This window comes from Lepidochelys kempii, chromosome 8 (assembly GCF_965140285.1).
Source record: "Lepidochelys kempii isolate rLepKem1 chromosome 8, rLepKem1.hap1, whole genome shotgun sequence".
Taxonomy (NCBI): Eukaryota; Metazoa; Chordata; order Testudines; family Cheloniidae; genus Lepidochelys; species Lepidochelys kempii.
Window position 1 is genome coordinate 4,604,101 of NC_136387.1, and position 19,108 is coordinate 4,623,208.

The 19,108-nt window shown below is 52.3% G+C and overlaps 1 protein-coding gene across 5 annotated transcripts in view; it reads right to left on the reverse strand.

Annotated features, from left to right (window-relative positions):
* The window catches only part of LARP1 (La ribonucleoprotein 1, translational regulator), a 77,822-nt gene that overhangs the window by 22,305 nt on the left and 36,409 nt on the right, over window positions 1-19,108 (reverse strand). For 2 of the 5 annotated variants that reach the window (XM_073355234.2, XM_073355236.2), the window contains exons 2-4: window positions 8,185-8,246; window positions 4,223-4,288; window positions 714-885 (exon numbers count right to left, since the gene is read on the reverse strand). In XM_073355234.2, the coding sequence (XP_073211335.1) occupies window positions 714-885; window positions 4,223-4,288; window positions 8,185-8,246 (300 nt within the window). The other 3 variants (XM_073355235.2, XM_073355238.2, XM_073355237.2) reach the window with 3 other exon arrangements.

Consider the following 19,108-nt stretch of genomic DNA (forward strand, 5'->3'; position numbering starts at 1 on the left):
GACACAGCCTCACTCCCTTTCATGCCTATCCATTATCTCTTGTTTACAAGCAGCTACAACAGAGCCTAGACCAGGTTCCACGTGCCTCTAACGTCGCCCAGCAATAGACCCAGCTCGCCAGCTGATCCCCAACAGCAGTGATGAGCGAATGCCCTCTCCCCAGAGGCTGTAGAAAAGGAGAAACTTCCCCTGGAGATCAACCGAGCTGGACTATTTTGGATCAAGCAGAGTAGGGGAGCGAGTCCCAGAGCAGAGGGACCCTCATGGGAAATACCCCTGCAAACAACTGATGCAGATCCAGCACCCCACTCAGTAGCCGTGATTGCACTGGGGGGGGGAGAGGGAATCGGTGGGGGGAGAGGAGGAGGGGAGTCTCAGGTTGGCAGGTGCCAGGCCATTTAGGGCTTCATAGGCCAAAAGCAAATCAACAGTAATTCTATCCAGAAGGGCAGCCGGGGCGGATGGTGAAACAGCAGGACTCTCTGCTTAGCAGGCGCCACCCCTTGCTTCTGCACCAGCTTGTGAATGGATTTCAGATGCAGCCCGAGGGACGCAGGTTACAATCGCCCATCTGGAGGTGGCCAGAGAACTGGGACAGCCAGGGCAGCATGACATCAAAGGTCATGACATCATGGAAGCTGGCTCGGCCAGAACCAAATCCCCAATCTTCCAGCAGTCCCCTGGAATCTCACCCACCCCTCTCCCATTCTCACCTTTCTTCTTCTGGGCCAACTTCTGGTTGTCGTCGTCCCCGTTCTTCTCCTCCCCGGACTCGTCTGATTTGGTTTTCAGGTTCTCTTTGCCATCGCTCCCATCCCCTTTCTCCTGTTCTTTCATATCTTTCTTGAGGGGCAGCTTCCGGAGGGGCTGGGGTTTGGGTGGCTGCTGGAGACAAGAGCCAGGCAGGTGAGGCAAAGGATGGTGGGAGCGGGCTCAGGACAGACAACGAAGAGCTGGTCAGATCCACCTGCCAGAGCCACGCCCATCTAGCCCCGCAGAGGGGAAGCGGGAAGGACAGTTACTAGTCTGGGGATGGGATCCCAGCATCTCACCCTGGGGAGACGACAGGCCCCGGTAAAGAGCAGCTCAGCTAGCAAGGGCTTGAAGACAAGTCGGAGTGAGCTTTGCATGCTCTCTCGTCACCCCCAGTGCACACCTGGGCACGGTACCGACAAGAGTTCATCTGGAGGGGGAGCAACAGTGGGGAGAGGATTCCTAAAATCAGGGAGTAGACATAAGGGATGCTCACAGGTGTCTGTTGCATTAGGATGCTGGGTCTGGTAAAGATTCGCACCGCAGAAGGGAGAAGCTGGGTAGCAATGGGGCACCGACTGACAGCAGCTATTGCATGGCCAGGAAACTAAGGCTGAAAGGAAAGTGCCCAAAAATAGAACAGCTTTGACAGCTCCTGCATCTGGGCTGCAGCAGCACGGGGCCATGCCCCTCATGAGGGCCAGCGTTAGCAGGCACCAAGCCATGGGCCGTTCCGCTGCTCAGCCAGGAGCTCTCTGCTTTCACCTGGGTAACTCGACCCCTGCACCAGAGATCCAGCTTACTGAACTTCCCTGCCCAACTCACTGCGCCCAGGGTTCAGAACAGGATCCAGGCTCCCCGTCCCAGAATAGCACCGCTGAGCGAGGGAGCCCAACATGCAGGGAATCCCTAAAAGGAAATCCTCCGCACCCGGGGCCACAGCAAGCTATTCCTGGCTGCCTCCTGAGCCGATGCCCAGCACCCCAAAGAGTCGCTCAGCTGGAGCTTCCAGCGCTACAGCAGGAGGCAGTGCCCACAGGGCCATGACCTGAACTCCAGCTCTGACCCCCCCCCCCCCCACACACACAGAAAACACCGAGGAATGCTTTTGGCTGAGATTCCCCTGGGGCCTCCTGCCTCCGAGATGAGCAGTGCACAGAGGGGCTCTCCCCCATAACATACCGTCCAACACGCGCTAACACATGGAGAACATACGTGGTTTACAGCTAGGGAGCAACCTGGAGGGCGTGAGCCATCCTGGCACACTGGCAGCTCCAGTGGCTAGACACAAGCTTTGCGGGGAGCTCTGGTCAGGCCCTTCTCCCAGCAGAAGAAATATCTGTGCTGGTACACCGCCGAGGGGGCTGGTTAAGGCAATCATGAAAGTACAGTTTTAACCAGCATGGGGTCACCGGCTTCACAACCGGACCACATCCTTCTGGCCTGCAAAGGTCCCCATCTCTATCTGTTTCCGAGAGTAGTGGGCAGAGGGAACACAGGAAGAAAAAAAAAACAAACACACACTTTCAGCTCAAGGGTTAATTCTAGAGGACAACAGTGCAGAATTGGGGGGTCAGGGAGGAACTCCAGGCTGAAAGAGGAGCTGGGCTAGAGGAGAGATGCCACCTCAGCTCCACTTCAGGGAGCAGCATGTTGTGATACCAACTTCAGAACAGCCGCACAAGCTGAGGGCATCCGGCTTCATTCCTCCCTTGCTTGAGAAGGCTGCAGGAGCCTGGTACGTTGGAAGGTTGGGTTTATAAAGCAGCATCCATCCCCCCAGGCACAAAGGTCACTGTAATTGTGCTGAGTTAGGGTATTCTGAACAACCACGTGTCTTCTCAGTGGGTAGATGAAAGTGCTTCCAACTCTCACTTTGCACAGCATGTTCCTCACTGACTGCTCAACCTGCTACTTTAGCTTTTTATTAGTATTAAAGGGACAATCCATGGTTCAGATTTGAGGCTGGGCTTGTAAAAGCAATCTTTTACCCAACCTAAGCAACACACCCAGGCTCGTGTTTTGTTTGCAGTTCTGACGAACGGAGGTTTAAAACATCCATTCCCCTGCTCTTCCAACCCAAACACTGCAGCCTCCAGAACTGGAAGGCAAAACCACCTAGGAAAGTAAGTGAAACAAGAGCTGCATGATCTATGCTTTAGCTATTTATTTTTAAGAGGAGATTCTAGCTCTTATGGTTGCAGGGATCACCTTTAAACATCACTCTAGCATAAACCTGATGCAATGCCATCTTGGTGAGTCTGCCTGCAGCCTCAGCACCACCACTGCTGCTCAGAGCTTTGCTCAACAGCAGCAGCCTGAAATGAATAAGTGCTTGGGTCAATTTCATGGCAACAATTCAGAAACCAACCCCCCCCCCCCCCCCCCCAGGTTACAAGGAAAGGGCCAATAACGGCCAATTTCATGTTGCTGCTGGGAAAAGCAATGAGCAGCTGAGACATGTACCAGTGCTTTTTCCCTGGTACAAAGGTCTTTATAAGAAAGGAGGCTAAATTTAGCACACAACACCGCTCCTCTCCAGTAAGCAGAGGGGGCTTCAAACTCAGGAACCCACTAGCAGGAGACTACAAATGATAGACCATGCCCCAAGCAGGGTCCAGAGGCATCACCTTGGTGGGAAGCTAAGCAAGAGCTGGTGAGAGAGGTTGGGCTTGAAGGCTGCCTAAGGGCAGCTGGGCCTTTTAGTACATTTAGTTCTCTGGTTACTGGGAGGCTGCCAAATTTGTCAAGAACCAGAGGGAGTATAAGGGAGACAGAGGGGATCCATTAAAGGTGAGTGGAGTACACAGAGACTTAACGGGGGTGGAGATAGAAGGGAAGCAGAGCAGGAGCTGAAGGATTATGGGGCAGGTGGTAGAGAACAGTCTGAAGAAGAACCAGAGAGTGAGAGCGCAAAGAGGAAAACAGACACTGAAAACAGCACAGGGAAATATACATTGGCCTGTTGTGACAAAAGAAAAACGAAGGGAACAAAGAAAGCAACTCACACAAAAACTTACATTGTATAGGCATTAGAATCTGCCCAGAGGAGGACAGTTAAGAAAGATACACAAACAGTACACAGCTGTTTATTGCTTGCATTCCGGGGAGTAGCAGCCTAGCTCTGTCCACTGTGGCTAGCAGGACTAGTCCATCAACTAGCAGGTCTCAGGTAACTTTTCCAAACCCTGCTATAATAATCTGTGGTGTTATTGGTAAAATAGGCACTGAAATGTGATAAAGGAAGATTTCAGCTGACAGTGTCTATTTCAGCTGTTTTAGGGACAGAGAAGCCCTTAGGAGACCTCGCTTCCAAAGGAAAAGCCCACAGGACGTCTTGGTCTTGAGTGGTCAACTTTTCTAGAGTTCTCTGCCCCCAGAGAGAAGAGGGGACATCGCTTGTTCGCCAGGGAAAGCTCGGATGCTGCCGCGTGGTAGAGTGTTTTGTTTGCAGGGTCGTGCTTCTTACCTGGATGCTCTTGTGGGCTATTTCTCCAGGGGTCGGCCAGTTCGTGGCATCACCAAAGTCACCCACCTTTATTCAAAAAACAGAGAGATCTCGTTAGTACAGTGATCTCAAGCGCTGGTTCTGAAGGGCTGCTTCCTCGCATTCAATAGGCCAATATCCCTTCTCCCCCTTCCAGAGCACAGGGCCTGGGCTAGAGGATCGGACTGACAGCCTCTCACCCCATCCAACAGCATCCAGTACCAGATGCTTCAGAGAAAGAGACAAGAAACATCCTCGTGGACACCTATGGACTAACATGCCTAAAGGAGTGGTTGCTACCTACCTCAGGGGGATCCGAGGTTGGTTTATGCCCCGAAGCCTCAGGGTATATAGCCCTTAAAATCCACGCTTCTTAGACAGGATAATTATTATCCACATGAAGTGTCACCCTCTTTAAAATTCTGTTAAGTGCTTGATCTCAACGACCTGATGGGCAACAAGTTTCATGGGCGAGTTATACACAGCGTAAAACATTAATGCCCGGTGGTTTTAAATGTACTGCCTTGGATTTAGTTGAATATCCCCCTATTCTTAAGTGACGGATGACCGCACCCCAGACCCACTCTGGGCGGTTCACTGTAACCTTCCGACTGCTAGCTGGCCACAGACAGTTTGATGACCCTGCTTTTAGCTCTGGGTCTTTCAGCTCAGACAAAAGACGGTCACGTGTTCAGAGCCACAAGGGTCAGGTTCAAGCCCCGTGGCCAACAGCTCACCCAGATGAGCGGGGTAGTAAAAACAGAAATAGCAGCTGCTGACACCCCTCTTTATACGCCTCACTACTGCGTGGAACAATCATCTCTTCCCTAGGCTCTTTCCAGACCCCCAGGCAATTTCATTGTCAGTCTCTAAATCCCCTCTATTTCTACAATCAAATGTCTGGAGCTGAACTCCTACCTCCCGGGGGGAGGGATAGCTCAGTGGTTTGCGCATTGGCCTACTAAACCCAGGGTTGTGAGTTCAATCATTGAGGGGGGCCATTTAGGGATCTGGGGCAAAAATAAGGGATGGTACTTGGTAGGATGATTTAGTTGGGGATTGGTCCTGCAGGGGGTTGGACTAGATCTCCCGAGGTCCCTTCCAACCCTGATATTCTAGGATTCTATGATCCTGGTGCCGCCTGGTGAGATCAGACCACAACTGCAAGGCTCCGCGGGGTTTCAGCACAGCCCCGTTTCCCCCGAAAGAGGAGCAGAAAGAGCACCAGGGCCTTCAGTGCTGTTAATCCAGCTGGGATACCAAATTCACTTTCAAATTCATTCTAAAAGCTCATGCCACCTGGGGGCAGATGACTGCAGGGCTCACTCACATTAAACAGCACAACTGCAATCAAGTGCTGCCAGAGCTCTGTGCTCAGCTGACGGCAAGAACAGGCATCTGGTTTCCATTCAATCCACCCAGAGCAGCCTCCAAGGCCACTCACAACACACCATTCATGCGCCTTCCCTTGTGAGGCTGGAGCTTGCCGGTGAAGCGGTTTGGTTTGCAGGGCAGTTATAACACCATTTACTGGTGTCTCCACTTGATCTAGTTTTCAAACCTGATGCTTTGAGAACGAGAGGTGTTTCCAGGGGAAAAAAGGCAGAGCGTGGATGTCGCTTCCCAAACAAGCAGGGGAGGAACATTAATGCTCAAGAAAAAGGACCAGAAGATCATGCTCTGGGGAAAGCACAGTTGCCCTTTGGAGAGGAGCAGCCAGTGATGAGTGCAGGCCCCTGGCGTTCTCAGGGGGAGAGTCACACAAGACGTTATGCTATTCTGCTTGCAGGGCAATTTTCCATATTCTCACCCAACAGAGGATTTGTATTGGCTGGTTGGTTTAAAAGGAGAGTTGAGTGGCATGGTCCAGCTTCTCTGCCACCACACCGTTCACTTCAACAGCCCATTCCTGCATTCAGCAGATCCCAGCCCGCTCCTAGGCCAGGGGGATTTCAAACCTGCTACCCAAGGGCTGTGCCACCTTAGCTCAGCACCGGTAGCGTCAGGATCTCCTGCCCTGCCTGAAGGATCTCAGGCATCGACAGGACTTCGAGTTGACGGAGGCCCTCGTCACGGTCCATTGTGGCAAGCTTAGTTAGGGAGGGTCTCGACATGAGCTGGGGCCTGACTCCCTGACGGAGGTGTCGAGCTGCCCAGCACGGGTCCGGGCTCTCCTCCGGCCCTCTCCTTCCCCTTATGGGAAGTAGGAGATCTTCCCCTCGCAGACCTCTTGGGCTTCTTGGCCAGGGCCGGGGATCGGCGCCAACTCGTAGATGGCACAGGTGGGGCGCTCCGTACCAACACTGCGGTGCTTGGGGCCGACTCGGACTTCTGCTCCAGTGCCGGGGTCAACGCCAACTCCATCAGGAATGTTGTGAGATGGAGGACTCTCTTTTTTCATTCTGGGTTTGAACGACTTACAGATGTGACAGTTGTCACTTGTGTGTCCTTCTCCTAGACACCTTAAAACAACCGATGTGCGGGTCGCTGATGGGCATGGGCCGTTTACAACTATCGCATGGTTTAAAGCCAGATGATGGGGGGGGCATGCCCCATAGGGTGACCAGATGTCCCGATTTTAGAGAGAGAGTCCTGATTTTGGGGTCTTTTTCTTCTTATATAGGCCTCTATTACCCCCCACCCCCGTCCTGATTTTTCACACTTGCTGTCTGGTCACCCTAATGCCCCGTCCCTAGGCTGAGTCCCATCCAGGACCAACGAACAAGAACTAATACGAAGGGTGAATACTGAACTATACACAACTATTTTACAAAGAAACGCTCGTGAGACACACTGAACTAAGCAAAAGCTAGCCGAAGCAGCAGACATTCCCACACCGTCACTGACGGCAAGAAGGAACTGAGGGTGGGGGGGAGCCGGTGGCGCCCCGTATACCGTGCCAGGTGGGCGCCACTCCAGGGCCGGTCCCCTACAGATACTGGTGAGGGAAAACCTTCCAGCACCGGTGCATGCGGCGAGCACACACCCCTAATATGGAACGGACATGAGCAAGCTCTCGAAGAAGAAACAACGGTCTCCGACGGACAGCATGGAGCAGGTCCAAGCGGGTGGGCAACGGTGGTTGTTCTAGGCACCCACACGGCACTGTGCATCGTCCATCCACATCACCGACATCGACCCATCCGCACGTGCATGTGGGCTCTCACCCACCCCCGGGAGGCAGGCAGACATTGCACCCAACACACAGGTGGGCGGAGGGCACCTATTTAAGTTGTTCCCGTCACTGTGGCATCGAGGCACAAGATGGGCACGAATCCTGCCTCTCCGGGTGCTGAGAAGCTCCGCTGTGGGAGAGCCCTAGGAGATGCTCTGACGACAGGGGCTAGGCAGGTGCCGAGCAGGACTGACAACCCCAGCGCCGCAAGCTCTTGTAAACACAGCAGCTGGGAGAAAGGCAGCACTGCCACGGCCAGAGCTGGGCACTGCCACGGAAGCACCACACGCTGCGGGAGGCGCGCTAAAGTTTCCAGCGGCCACCCATAACCGGAGGCCGTGCACAGCTGCGGGGTGCGTGGGTGAGTGGAAATGCACGCTGCTCTGGAGTGGAAATGCACGCACCACTCAGAGAGCCGAGTTTGCTCCCCAGTGAGGTAACAAAAATACTGCCTCAAGTGGCATGGGAGGCAGCGTGGTCTAGGGGACAGAGCAGCGACCTGGGAGTCCACGAGACCTGGGGTCTAGCACCAGCTCTGCCACTGCGCTGTCAGGTGACCTTGGGCAAGTCACTTCCCCTCCAATGCTTTGCCTGTTGCGGCTATAAGCTCTTGGGGGCAGGGACCGCATCTCCTTATGTGTACATACAGCACCCAGCACACTGGGTTGAATCTCGGCTGGGCCTCTAGGTGCTGCTGCAATACAGAAGACAAGCAGCGAGAGCCAGGTAATACACCACCAGAAACAGGAAGATGTAGAGGCAGACATACCTTGCTTCCTTTCCGCTGCCTGGGGTTTGCAGCCCTCACCACTTTGGCTGGAGTCGTATGTTCTGTGAAAAATAGAACAGAGGCGTTAATACGCAACACCAAGGGTTGCTAGAGCGTTCTCTCCACTGTCCATTGAGGCTGGCAGGCCACATGCTGGCACTGGTTGAGTTCTCTCCCTACCTGGGCCAGAGTCCCTCTTAGATCTTCCCAATGACCCTTCTCTTCCCCACAGTGCATCCAGGTGAGCTACCCTTCCCCTCCTCCTCGCTAAGGGCTGGATGGGTATGTCCGCACTGGGCCCAAGTCCTACTTCCATCCACACATCAATCAACCCGACTCAGGTCAGCAAGCACTGGATCTTAGGACCCTGCTCCGGGGTGGGTCAGAGCCACTGTGATTTGGGTCGAAGCCCTGGCATTTTGCAATGTGGAAGCAGGGCCAGCTGCATCTGCACACTGCAGTATGGACACGTTAGCACAGCTGTGAGACCAGATCCAACCACTGTAAACCCAGGTTACCAATGCAGTGCAGACTGAAACTCACCACAGCCTTGGAAACACCGAGTCCCCAAGCCCAGGTCCCAGTGTCCTGGGCTTAGCACGGAGCACAGGCAAACCCTACGTGGCCACTTGTGGGAGAGGAGGAGGAGATCCCAGGAGGAAGTGTAATAAATGGGACAGGTTGGACTGATCTGCCCCAGAACGTGATTCTGAAAGGAGCGCGCCTGCTCTCTGCTGGATTGGCGGAGTGCAGCGTCTCTCTGACTATTCGATCCGGAGTCCACCCTTCTCCGCTTTGACCCAAATCACTCAAACGGAGAGTCCCCATTTCACCTCTGGGGGCCAAACCGCTGCAGATGTTGAGCCATAAAGACTTCAAAGACTTCACCTGCCACAGCCACAATCATGGAGGCTGCAGACCATGGTCCAATTCCCAGCACCACCTACCCTTCCCCAATCCACTCATCACCCAGCTCTGCAGGCAGGGAGAGTTACGCTCCGACTGACAGCCAGTGTTTCCTACAGGCCAACACACTGTTCTCCACCTCTACACTGCACACCCCACTTCAAGAGGGCTCCGTTTACAAGAGGGCTCCCTGCAACGCACGAATCAGGGTCAGTCTCACGAGTGCAGCTTTGCTCACTAACGGGGTGCCCAGTCCTGCCCCAGCCTGCTTAGCCCAAGCGAGAGGTGGGAAAGGAACCAGGGACACTAGCCCTTGGCCACCTGCACCCTGGTGTCTCACCTGAATTTGCAAGCAGAACAGGACAGCTGGGAATTGTGTGTGTGTGTGTGGGGGGGATATTTAATACAGGCATCTAGGAAGTGTGAGCACACAAACCAAAGACAGCGACATTACTGTATGGCGGTCAGTCAGGGCCCTTCACGTTAACATGGAGGGACAAAGGCCCAATGACACCCCCGGTTCCAAAAGGCTAGTAAATATGGACACGCCTGCAATGGATATTACTGAGAGAGCGAATGCCAGGACGGGAAACAAGGCAGAATTACACCCAGCACAGCAGGGCTGACAGGAACGATGACCAGGGAGCGAAGGAACACAATGGCAACTGAATTCAGAGGGCTTTATGGTACCAGCAAAGCGCTCCTAGTGTGAAGGAAGAGAAACCGGCTTTCTACCGGTGCAATAAACCTGCCTCACCTCCCAAATGAAACACCTATACCGGTATGAGTGCACGGTTTGTCAGTATAGCTGTATCCACGCTAGAGACATTTGCGGTCTCGTCTCTGCCGGTCACGGATCGCACCCCTGACCACATAGCTATGCCTATATTCCAATCTGCAGAGTTTGAAGCATCCACACAAGGGCCCACCTGAACAATGAAGCTAGGGGACCCTGTTAAACTATATGCAGGGATGTGCTACAGTCTCGTACAGTACAAACAGGATTCAGCCAGGTTCTGCCGTCCATCTGCAAACCCCATCACAACCTAGGCTACAGCTACAAAGCTTGTTCGCATGGTTAGCAGACACGACCACATGGTGGTTTGAGCTGATCTACGCTGCAGGACGGCACACCACTGGCTGTATTGCAGGCAGGGGGGATTATCCTGCTGCAATTAGCTTCTGCAGCAGGACTGGTTTCTGGGATGGAGACCAGCCAGGAGACCTGTCCTCAACACACAGCCCCTCCCACACTCAGCATGACTGCCAGCTTGCTCAACTTGGACGCGGCTCTTTGGAGGAGGGGCAGTTAAGTGCCACGCAAAACTTAAATCTGCTGCTTAAGCAGCAAAACAAGCGTGCCCTTGAGCAGCTGGGCACCAGCATGGCTTGATGAGCTTGGCTTTTCCCCAAGAGGGTGGTGGAGAGCTTTTAATGAGGGACACGTGGCTCTTGCTGCCCGGCATGTTGTATGTGCGCCCGGCTCCTTGCAACTGCTCTGATCTCGCACAGTCCCAGCAAAAGGCAGCAGCTGTGCGAGCGCCCTCTGCTAGGCAGCAACTGGAGAGACAGAGCTCCACAAGAAGGGAGCAGCTGAGTCTGCTCCTCCACCTGCCAGACAAACTGCTGTCTCCACCGGCCCTGCTTCCATCCCCTCCTCAAGCAGGTGGGCAGAGGGAATCAGCTGCCCCGGACTGGCCATGACCATTCGGATCGGGACTGCAGAGTTTCAAATAGCTGCCCCGCTGGGAGGGACTGCAGCACGGCTCTGTGGGGGATTCCTGGCACCACAGAAGCGGGTAATACCCCCTTCCACACTGCATGCATGGATCCATGGCGCAGCCGTGTGAAGACCAGCATACGAGCATGCAGATGCATCCGCTGCACACAGAAGCCGCAGTATTGCAATCACAGGACTCTTTTGGGGCTGGCCTGGAAAGGGAAGAGGTTCAGCCATAGCCTCTCTAAAGGCATGCCGGGTGAGCACTACCATGTGTCATGGTTGCCACCATTCATTTCACGGTGCCGGTAGGATAACTATGTCTCCATTCATTAAAAGGTCACAGAAGGACAGACCAGCATCCATGACCCACTGCACAGGTGAGGAAGGATGGGCTTGTGGATAAGGCACTTGATGGGGGCTCAGATCTGGGTTCAGCTCCTGCGTCTGCCACAGCCTGCCTGTGTGACCTTGGGCAAGTCACAATTTCTCTGTGCCTCAGTTCCCCATCGGACATCAATCATCAGCTGTAAAATGGTGACAATGCACCATGTGTGTTTCTATGTACAGAACCTAGCACAATCGGGTCCCGATTGTTTATGTTTCTCCCACGCTTTGTCTATTTTGAATACAAACTCTGAGGCAGGGACTGTCTCCCAGCACTGTGGGAGCCTGGCACCTCTGGGCACTAGCATAATGACAACAAATAACTGCACAGGAGCGAGCGAGGGAGGCAGAAGAGACTGTAGGGGGAATTAAATGCTTTTCTTCTCACCTACACTTGGCATTCCCCACTCCTCCCCCCCCCCCCCGGAGAAAACCCTGTCCCCCTCTAACATCCAGAAGATGCCCTGGAATGCCCTGCATTTTTATGACTTCTAGATGGTAGGACAGCACTGGGGAGGGGTTTTTCAGCTCCAGCTTCTCTGTGCCACTGATCCTGCAGCAGGTTTACTACAGCCATACCTGGGCTAAACTCCAGCTCCACCCCTCACCTTTCGCAGGTGCGGGTCCCAACATTTCACCCCTAGATGATTTTCACTCGCCAAGTCCATAGAGAACTATATCTGCACTTCCTCCCGGGCACTAGCTGTTCTGCCCAGAGGAAGGCTCATGACCCAGCACTTGAAGAATGTTTTTAAAACTGTTTGAAAACGATTCAACATCTCGGAGTAGAGCCTGGGCCAGGGGGAGCATAATGCCGCGGTTGTAACATCTGGCTGGAATTTCAGTTGTGAAATTGTTTTACAAGGTTTGATGCGAGCTGGTTCAGAGAAGATAGCTTTAAAAGCAGGGCGGGTCACATACGCGACCTCATTCATGCTTGCAACCATGTTATATTGTACGTTGATAGTCTCTCTAAACCTAAATATTTTTTTTTTTAAATGACTTAACTCCTGAAATTTTGAAGTGGTTTCCGTAGGGGGGTTATTTCCCTCCCCCCGCCTGCTCCCAATGGGTGTTGTGCTAAAAGTGGGATGGCTCATATGTGGCACATGTGTGCGCTTAACTACAAACGCACTTCAACTCTATGCACCCTGCTCCCTGCCAATACTTCTCCCCACCCCTCTGCCGCACACTCCCGGTACCACGCACTGCAGACAGCCAGGGATGAAAATGAAGGTAACCCCTTAATTCCGTTTTACCACCCTGCAAGCTCCATAGCAGCCTCCCAAGCAGGTAAGAGTTCACTCAGACCAGAATCAGTTCTGCAAATAGCAACCCTGCACATCCATGAGACAGCCAGCAGACACCCCCCCACCCCCAAATCCCCAGGAACCGTCCTCTGCCGAGTGAGGGGAAAGCGAAAGGTACTGTGCACTCGGCAACACCCATTCCGGAGATGAGCCCACGGGATGATGGCCACTGGTACCCCTGCAACACTGGCTCAGTGGCTTTATTTCAACACGGGGAAGGGCAGTAAGAGAGGGGGCTGGAGGAGCACGAATATCCCATTGGCAGCCCCAGGCGACTGCAGATTAGAAGTGGCCGGGGCCATGCCGCGGGAGCCGCGCTGCGTCACAGAACGCCCCGCCTGGTTACCTCTGGACGCTCACTGCTCCTTGGAGCCAGCCTGCGTTACATAGGCGTTCAAAGTGGTCCTTTTCAGGCCATAAAGCCCAAGAGCGGGGCCAGGACGCCGAGCTGTGCACATTGAAATGCCAATGAGCCAAAATAAGAAGCGGCAAAGCAGAGTTTGCCCTATCAATTCCCCCTTCAGAGGGTTCCCGAGTGGGATTTTGCATAGACAGCAGCATATTCCCTGGTTCTGGAATTCTCCTTGCTAGCTGGCGCTCATCCACCGCCCTCTCACAGATTGCGATGCCAGAAAGTGGAGCCTGCAGTATACGTACCCGCCCGGTGGAGCAATGCTCATCATTAGGCTTAGTGTAGGAAGCAGAACTCTTTCCAAACAGCCCTTGAATTCCCCACTCCACGCCCACAGATGTCACAGGCTAAATATAGCCTCTCTAGGTGCCTTTTGAAGCGACAGAAACCCAGGGCCTGCTTTTCAACAACATTTGGAGCTCTCCTTGACTTCAACAGTAGCGGCGAATGTTCAAGCCCTCTGAAAAAAATCAATCCGCTAACACATCCAATTAACTATAGGGCACAGTGTCTTCAATTTACACTGTTAGCGGGCGTGTCTGAGGGCCAGGGAGACCCCCTCCTCCCCATCCCCCTCCTGCTGCCATTGTAATAGATATAATCCATCCAGCCCTCCCCCAGACTTCAACTCTCCCCCCACGCTGCAATCCTGCACCTACAACTCAGTGAGACACCCCAAGACAAATCTGGTCCACCAATTTCATAGGTATGTCCCCAGGGACACTCAGCAGCACGGATGAGGACACTGTGAGGCAAGGCCCTCTTCCCCAACTAGCAGGAGAGGGAGGCATGGTCGAAAGGAATGAACACAGCACTGGGAGCCAGGAACTCAGCTATTCTGGCTGCCTTGAGAGCCATCATTTAAACTGTCATTTGCTCATCTGAAAGACGGGAATACTACCATATCATATGGAGGTGCTGAGAGGAACGATGTTTGTGGGGCCCTTGAAAAACAGAATGTGCCGAGCATGGTCTTGCCATGAGAGTTTTGAGCACTCTGTTCCGCTAAAATCCAAATGGAGAGAATACACAGGATGACAAGGAGGTAAATTGTTACCTCCGGACAAAGGGATCGAGCATGAGTTCCATTTGGCATAGGCAAGACCTGAGTGGATCGCACAGAGCCCCTTCCGACAAACGAGAACACAGAGCGAGCATGACCCAGCCAACTGTTGCATATCACAATTATCTACACACATATGCAGCAGCCGGGGAGCCTGCCGAGCCACTACCAGGATAAGCCAGTGCTGAGAGTATGAGCAGCTGCACACTTCACCATCCTCCGCTCGTTTAAATCAGCCCGGCGGATCCATGTGCCACCAGGAACAGGCGTTTGTGCCAGATATTTTACTCAGTCGCTTGTTGTGGCTGGTTTGCTCAGCTTACTGCAAAGGCTTCAGCAGAAAGTAATACTTCTTTTTAAACCAATGCATATGGAGAACTATGTACCATAAAGCTTTTTGGAGAAGACATTCCAGTGAGGTCTTTCCTGCCTGCACCCACGCATAGTAAAGAGCCCACGACACAGGCCTGACAGAGATCACCAGCCTGGATCACTATGAATATCCCCAGCTTATTCCTCGGCACATAAAGACTGCTGCACTTGTCTACGCAGTCCCTGAACCACCCGTAAGCAGCTCCTGATTTTGCAAATGGTATAAAGGGCCTGCTAACAGAGTCACTCGTGAATTCCAAATTAAACCCCGGCCTGAATCACTCCCTTTCACACGGCCCTTTCTGTGCCTTTATCATACGCCCAGGGAACGCTAGAACCCCCTAGGAACATTCGCGGCACTGTACTTTGTCCAGCTCCATTACGCTACAGCGTGCACAGGGAGAAAGAAAACCAGCACAGCAAAAATGCCGGAGAGTGGCAGACCCCACCCAAGCTGGCCCTGCAGAAACCTACCCAGCCCAAACTTGGTACACTGCAGGCATTGATAGGGCAGCTTGCATGCTGAGGAGGGGGTGGAGTGTGCAATCTTTAGGGAGGAAGATACCTCAGATAGAAGCCTTCACTAATTGCCTCATGGCTGGACTGGACACAGGTACCGGGGGACAGGGAGGAACCAAAGTAACGCGACTGCAAACCTGATTTAAGAAGTCAGGAGACTTTAGCAACAAGATGACAGCTCCCTGGTGAGGGTGGAGCAGAAATGCAGCTTCCTGGGAGCCCTATCATTTGCACCAAATGGACTTGGCTGAAGCTGCACTAGACTCAATTATTGCATGTGACCTCAAAGCCACAATTCCTTTCCAAGTGTATGTGGGCAATGCCTGCTTGGATTACCATGTGCCTGCTTAGTATTAGCTTATTACTGGTGTTCCCAGAACTAGAGGCCAGAATAGAGCTACGACCCCATTGTGTTAGGTGCTGTACAAAACACTTACTTGAGAGAGTCCCCACCTGGAAGAGTTTACAGATCAAATAGACAAGACAAAGGATGGGAAGGGAAGCTGAGGGCCAGAGACGTTGCTCAAGGCCACAGAACAAGTCAGTGGCAGAGTGAGGAATAGAACTCAGGCCTCAAGCCGCAGCCCACGTGCTATCTACTCCCCCCCACGGTCTCGCTCCTGGGGAATTTCAGATCCCAGTACAGCCTCACCATTTCTGGGTCTTGCTGTTTTGCAAGCTGGTCATTTCAGTGGGCTGGGTGGGGGAGAATGACACAAAACTGGTTTGGCTTCCCTAAATGGTTTGAGGAGAAAGTAGCATTGTCACAGGCAGACGCCACAAGAGGGGAAGTCCACCCAGGCTTGCGGGCTAATGAACACCTTTCAACTGTACGTGCCAAGACCACCACTGGAACCGGTACCGAGCACAACGCAGCGGCACAGCTCAACTCAGGCTCACCGGCGTTTGCAACACGCTTTGAAGATGAGCCGCGCGACGGAATGGCGAAGCATTACGCTCAGGCTAGGAGACAGGCTGGCTTATTACCTGCTTGGGGAAATCAAAAACAGAGCTTCAGCCAGCCTGGCTTCTTCGACAAGCAGCTCACAACGGCTTCCTAAGGGGTCGAATCGATCCGCGAGGCCCAGCTGGGGCCAGAGCACAGGCCGCCCAGCTAGATCACGGCCCTTTGCCACGCAGTTCCTGGCAAACTATTCCGACAGCGCGGAAAAGGGCCACCACCACCCAGGTATCTGCTGGGACTGGGCATTTCAAAAAGGAGCCTAAGACAGACAGGTGTTCTTCGCCCACTGAATGCCAACAGGAGTTGGGCACCTTGCATACCTAACTCCCTTAGGCTCCTTTGAAGAGACCAGCACTTTAGATGCTTAACAAGATTTCTAAAATCCAGACATTTAAATGGACAGAGACCATCCCATCACCACGACTGCCCAGGGCTTCAGGGAGCGCTTACTCCACACAGTATCCCCAGGGCGGGGGCACTCATGTGTACATGAGCCACCAGTATAGAGCCCGGGGGGGGGGGCTACAGGGCTCAGCTCCCTCCCCCAAAAAGCCCAGCTGCCCTGGCGTCCCCAGTGCAGTAATGTGCTGCCGTCAGCCCAGCCCGAGGAGGTCAGGGATTCTGGCAGTCTGCCACGGCTGTCCTAAGGAAGGAAATGGTGATTTTTAACAGTTCATCTCTCGGCCAAATCTGAGCAGAATTTAACTGGAGAAAGAAGAGGCACTTCTCTAGCCCAAGGAGCCTTCCCGCCGTGAATACCGCAAGCCTGCTGCGAACAGTGGAGGTGCAAGAGCTTCTTGAAGAATCCTTTACAACGGAAAGTGTTAGACAACCTAACCCTAGGTCAAATCAGCTCTCCCCTATAATACAATACACAAATCCTCAGGGGTCAGGGCACAGGAAAGCAACCAACAGGGGGAGAGGGGAAGGAGACGCTCTCTATGGACAGCTTATTCCTTAACTCTCTATTCAGAGGAGGATGCAAGAATCCCTGAAAGCAGCTACCAGATGCAGGACAGTGGACTCGAGGCAACACTGGATATTCCGGTTAGACAAGTACTGGGCTTTGCACTGACTTGACACCCACCCTTGCCAGGCAATTCATGCAGCAGCTGCAAGCACCAACGCTGGGTGGAGTGTGGGGGGCGTGGAACTTGCCCTTTTTTGGTGCGCGAGCTTTTTTAGGTGGATTAAGAATCAGCCTGTTTATTGCTGGTGGTTTTGTTTGTGGCACTGTCTACTTTACTTCAACAACCAAGGAACACTTTGGAGAAAGGACATCTTGGTTAAAAGTGAGGAGAGGCTTCCCTCCCACCCTCCATCTCTGCAATCCACGTAATGCCGGCAAGACTCCTGCACATGCAAGGAAGAACCGATCCCACACTGGGGATATTTCTAAAAGATAAATTTTTTTTTTTTCCCCAGAGTCTTAGGTCAGCTTTATACATTTTAAAAACAAAATACAGTCAGAGCCCCAAGGTTCAAAAATTCTTTAAGCACAAAGTCAAAACTGAAACCTTCTTTAAACTGCCAATTTGCCCCAGTTACAGTCATCAGTGCAAACCCTTAGGACAGACAGGCAAAGTTGCAGTTATTTGCTCAAGTGCAACGTAGCTTAGTTTCATGGGAGCGGCAAACTGCACCAGCACAAACTGTGGCCTGGCCCATCTACACTAGCAAATTGCACCAGTGCAGCCACTCCGCTGTCAGAAATCCCCAGTAAATGAGGTGCGACAGTCCTAGAGAATGAAGCTGCCTATTCATTCGCACAACAGATACTGCACAACTACAGAACTAGCTAACTATTGTCTAAATCAGCCTCTGTATCAGATGACTGGAGGACAGGTAACGTAATGCTAATTTTTTAAAAAGCCTCCCGAGGTGATCCTGGCAATTACAGGCTAGTAGGCCTAACTTCAGTACCCAGGCAGATTGGCTGAAACTATTGTAAAGAACAGAATTATCAGACACACTGACAAACACGATTTGCTGGGGCGAGCCGGGGGAAGTCAACATGGTTTTTGTAAAGGGAAATCATGTCTCACCAAGCTATTAGAATTCTTTGAAGGGGGACAAACAAACATGTGGACAAGGGTGAGCCAGTGGACACAGCGTACTTGGAGTTTCAGAAAGCCTCTGACAAAGTCATTCACCAAAGGCTCTTAAGCGAAGTGGACAGCCATGGAATAAGAGGGCAGGTCCTCTCATAGGATCAGTAACCGGTTAAAAGATAGGAACCAAAGGGTTGGAATCAACAGTCAGCTTTCAGAACGGAGAGAGGGGTAAATAGTAGGGTCTCCCAAGGTCAGCACTGGTCCCAGTGCTTTTCAACATGCACAGAAGTGATCTGGAAAAGGGGTAAACAGTGAGGTGGCCAAGTTTGCAGATGAAAATTATCTTGAGGTTTTCGTAAGACCAAAGCCGACTGTGAAAAATTACAAAGGGATCTCACAAAACTGGGTGACTGGGCAACAAGACGGCAAATGGAATTCAGTGCTGATAAACACAATGTAATGCACACTGGAAAACATAATCCCAACTATACCAACAAAATGATAGGAAGTAAATTAGCGGTTACCACTCAAGAAAGATCTTGGTTTCACAGGATAGTTCTCTGACAACATCTGCTCAATTTGCAGCAGCCGTCAAAGAGAGATAACACTGTTAGGAATCACGAGGAAATGGACAGACGAGACAGAAAATATACTGCCACTGTATAAATCCATGGTACACGCATACCTTGAATACTGCACACAGTTCTGGTCACCCCACTTCAAAAAAAAAAAGTTTAGAATTGGAAGTAGTATAGAAAAGGGCAACACAAATGATTTGACATATGGAACTTGAGAAGAGATTTCTAAACTGAATAATCCCGAGTCTTTTTAAAGAGATGACTCAAGGAGGATATGATGGAGGTCTATAAAATCATGACTAGTGTGGGGAAAACACATAAGGCATTATTATTTACCCCTTCACATAACAGAAGAACCTGGGATCACTCAATGAAGTTAATAGGCAGCAGGTTTAAAACAAACAAAAGGAAGCCTCTCTTCACACAACACACAGTCAACCTGTGGAACTCACAGCCAGGGCATGTTGTGAAGGACAAAAAGTACAACGGGGGGTTTGAAAAAGAACTCGATAAGTTCCTGGAGGAGGATAGGCCCATCAATGGCTATTAGCCAAAACGCTCAGAGACAACCCCATGCTCTGGGTGTCCCTAAACCTGACTGCCAGGCGGTGGGACTGGACGACAGGGGATGGATCACTC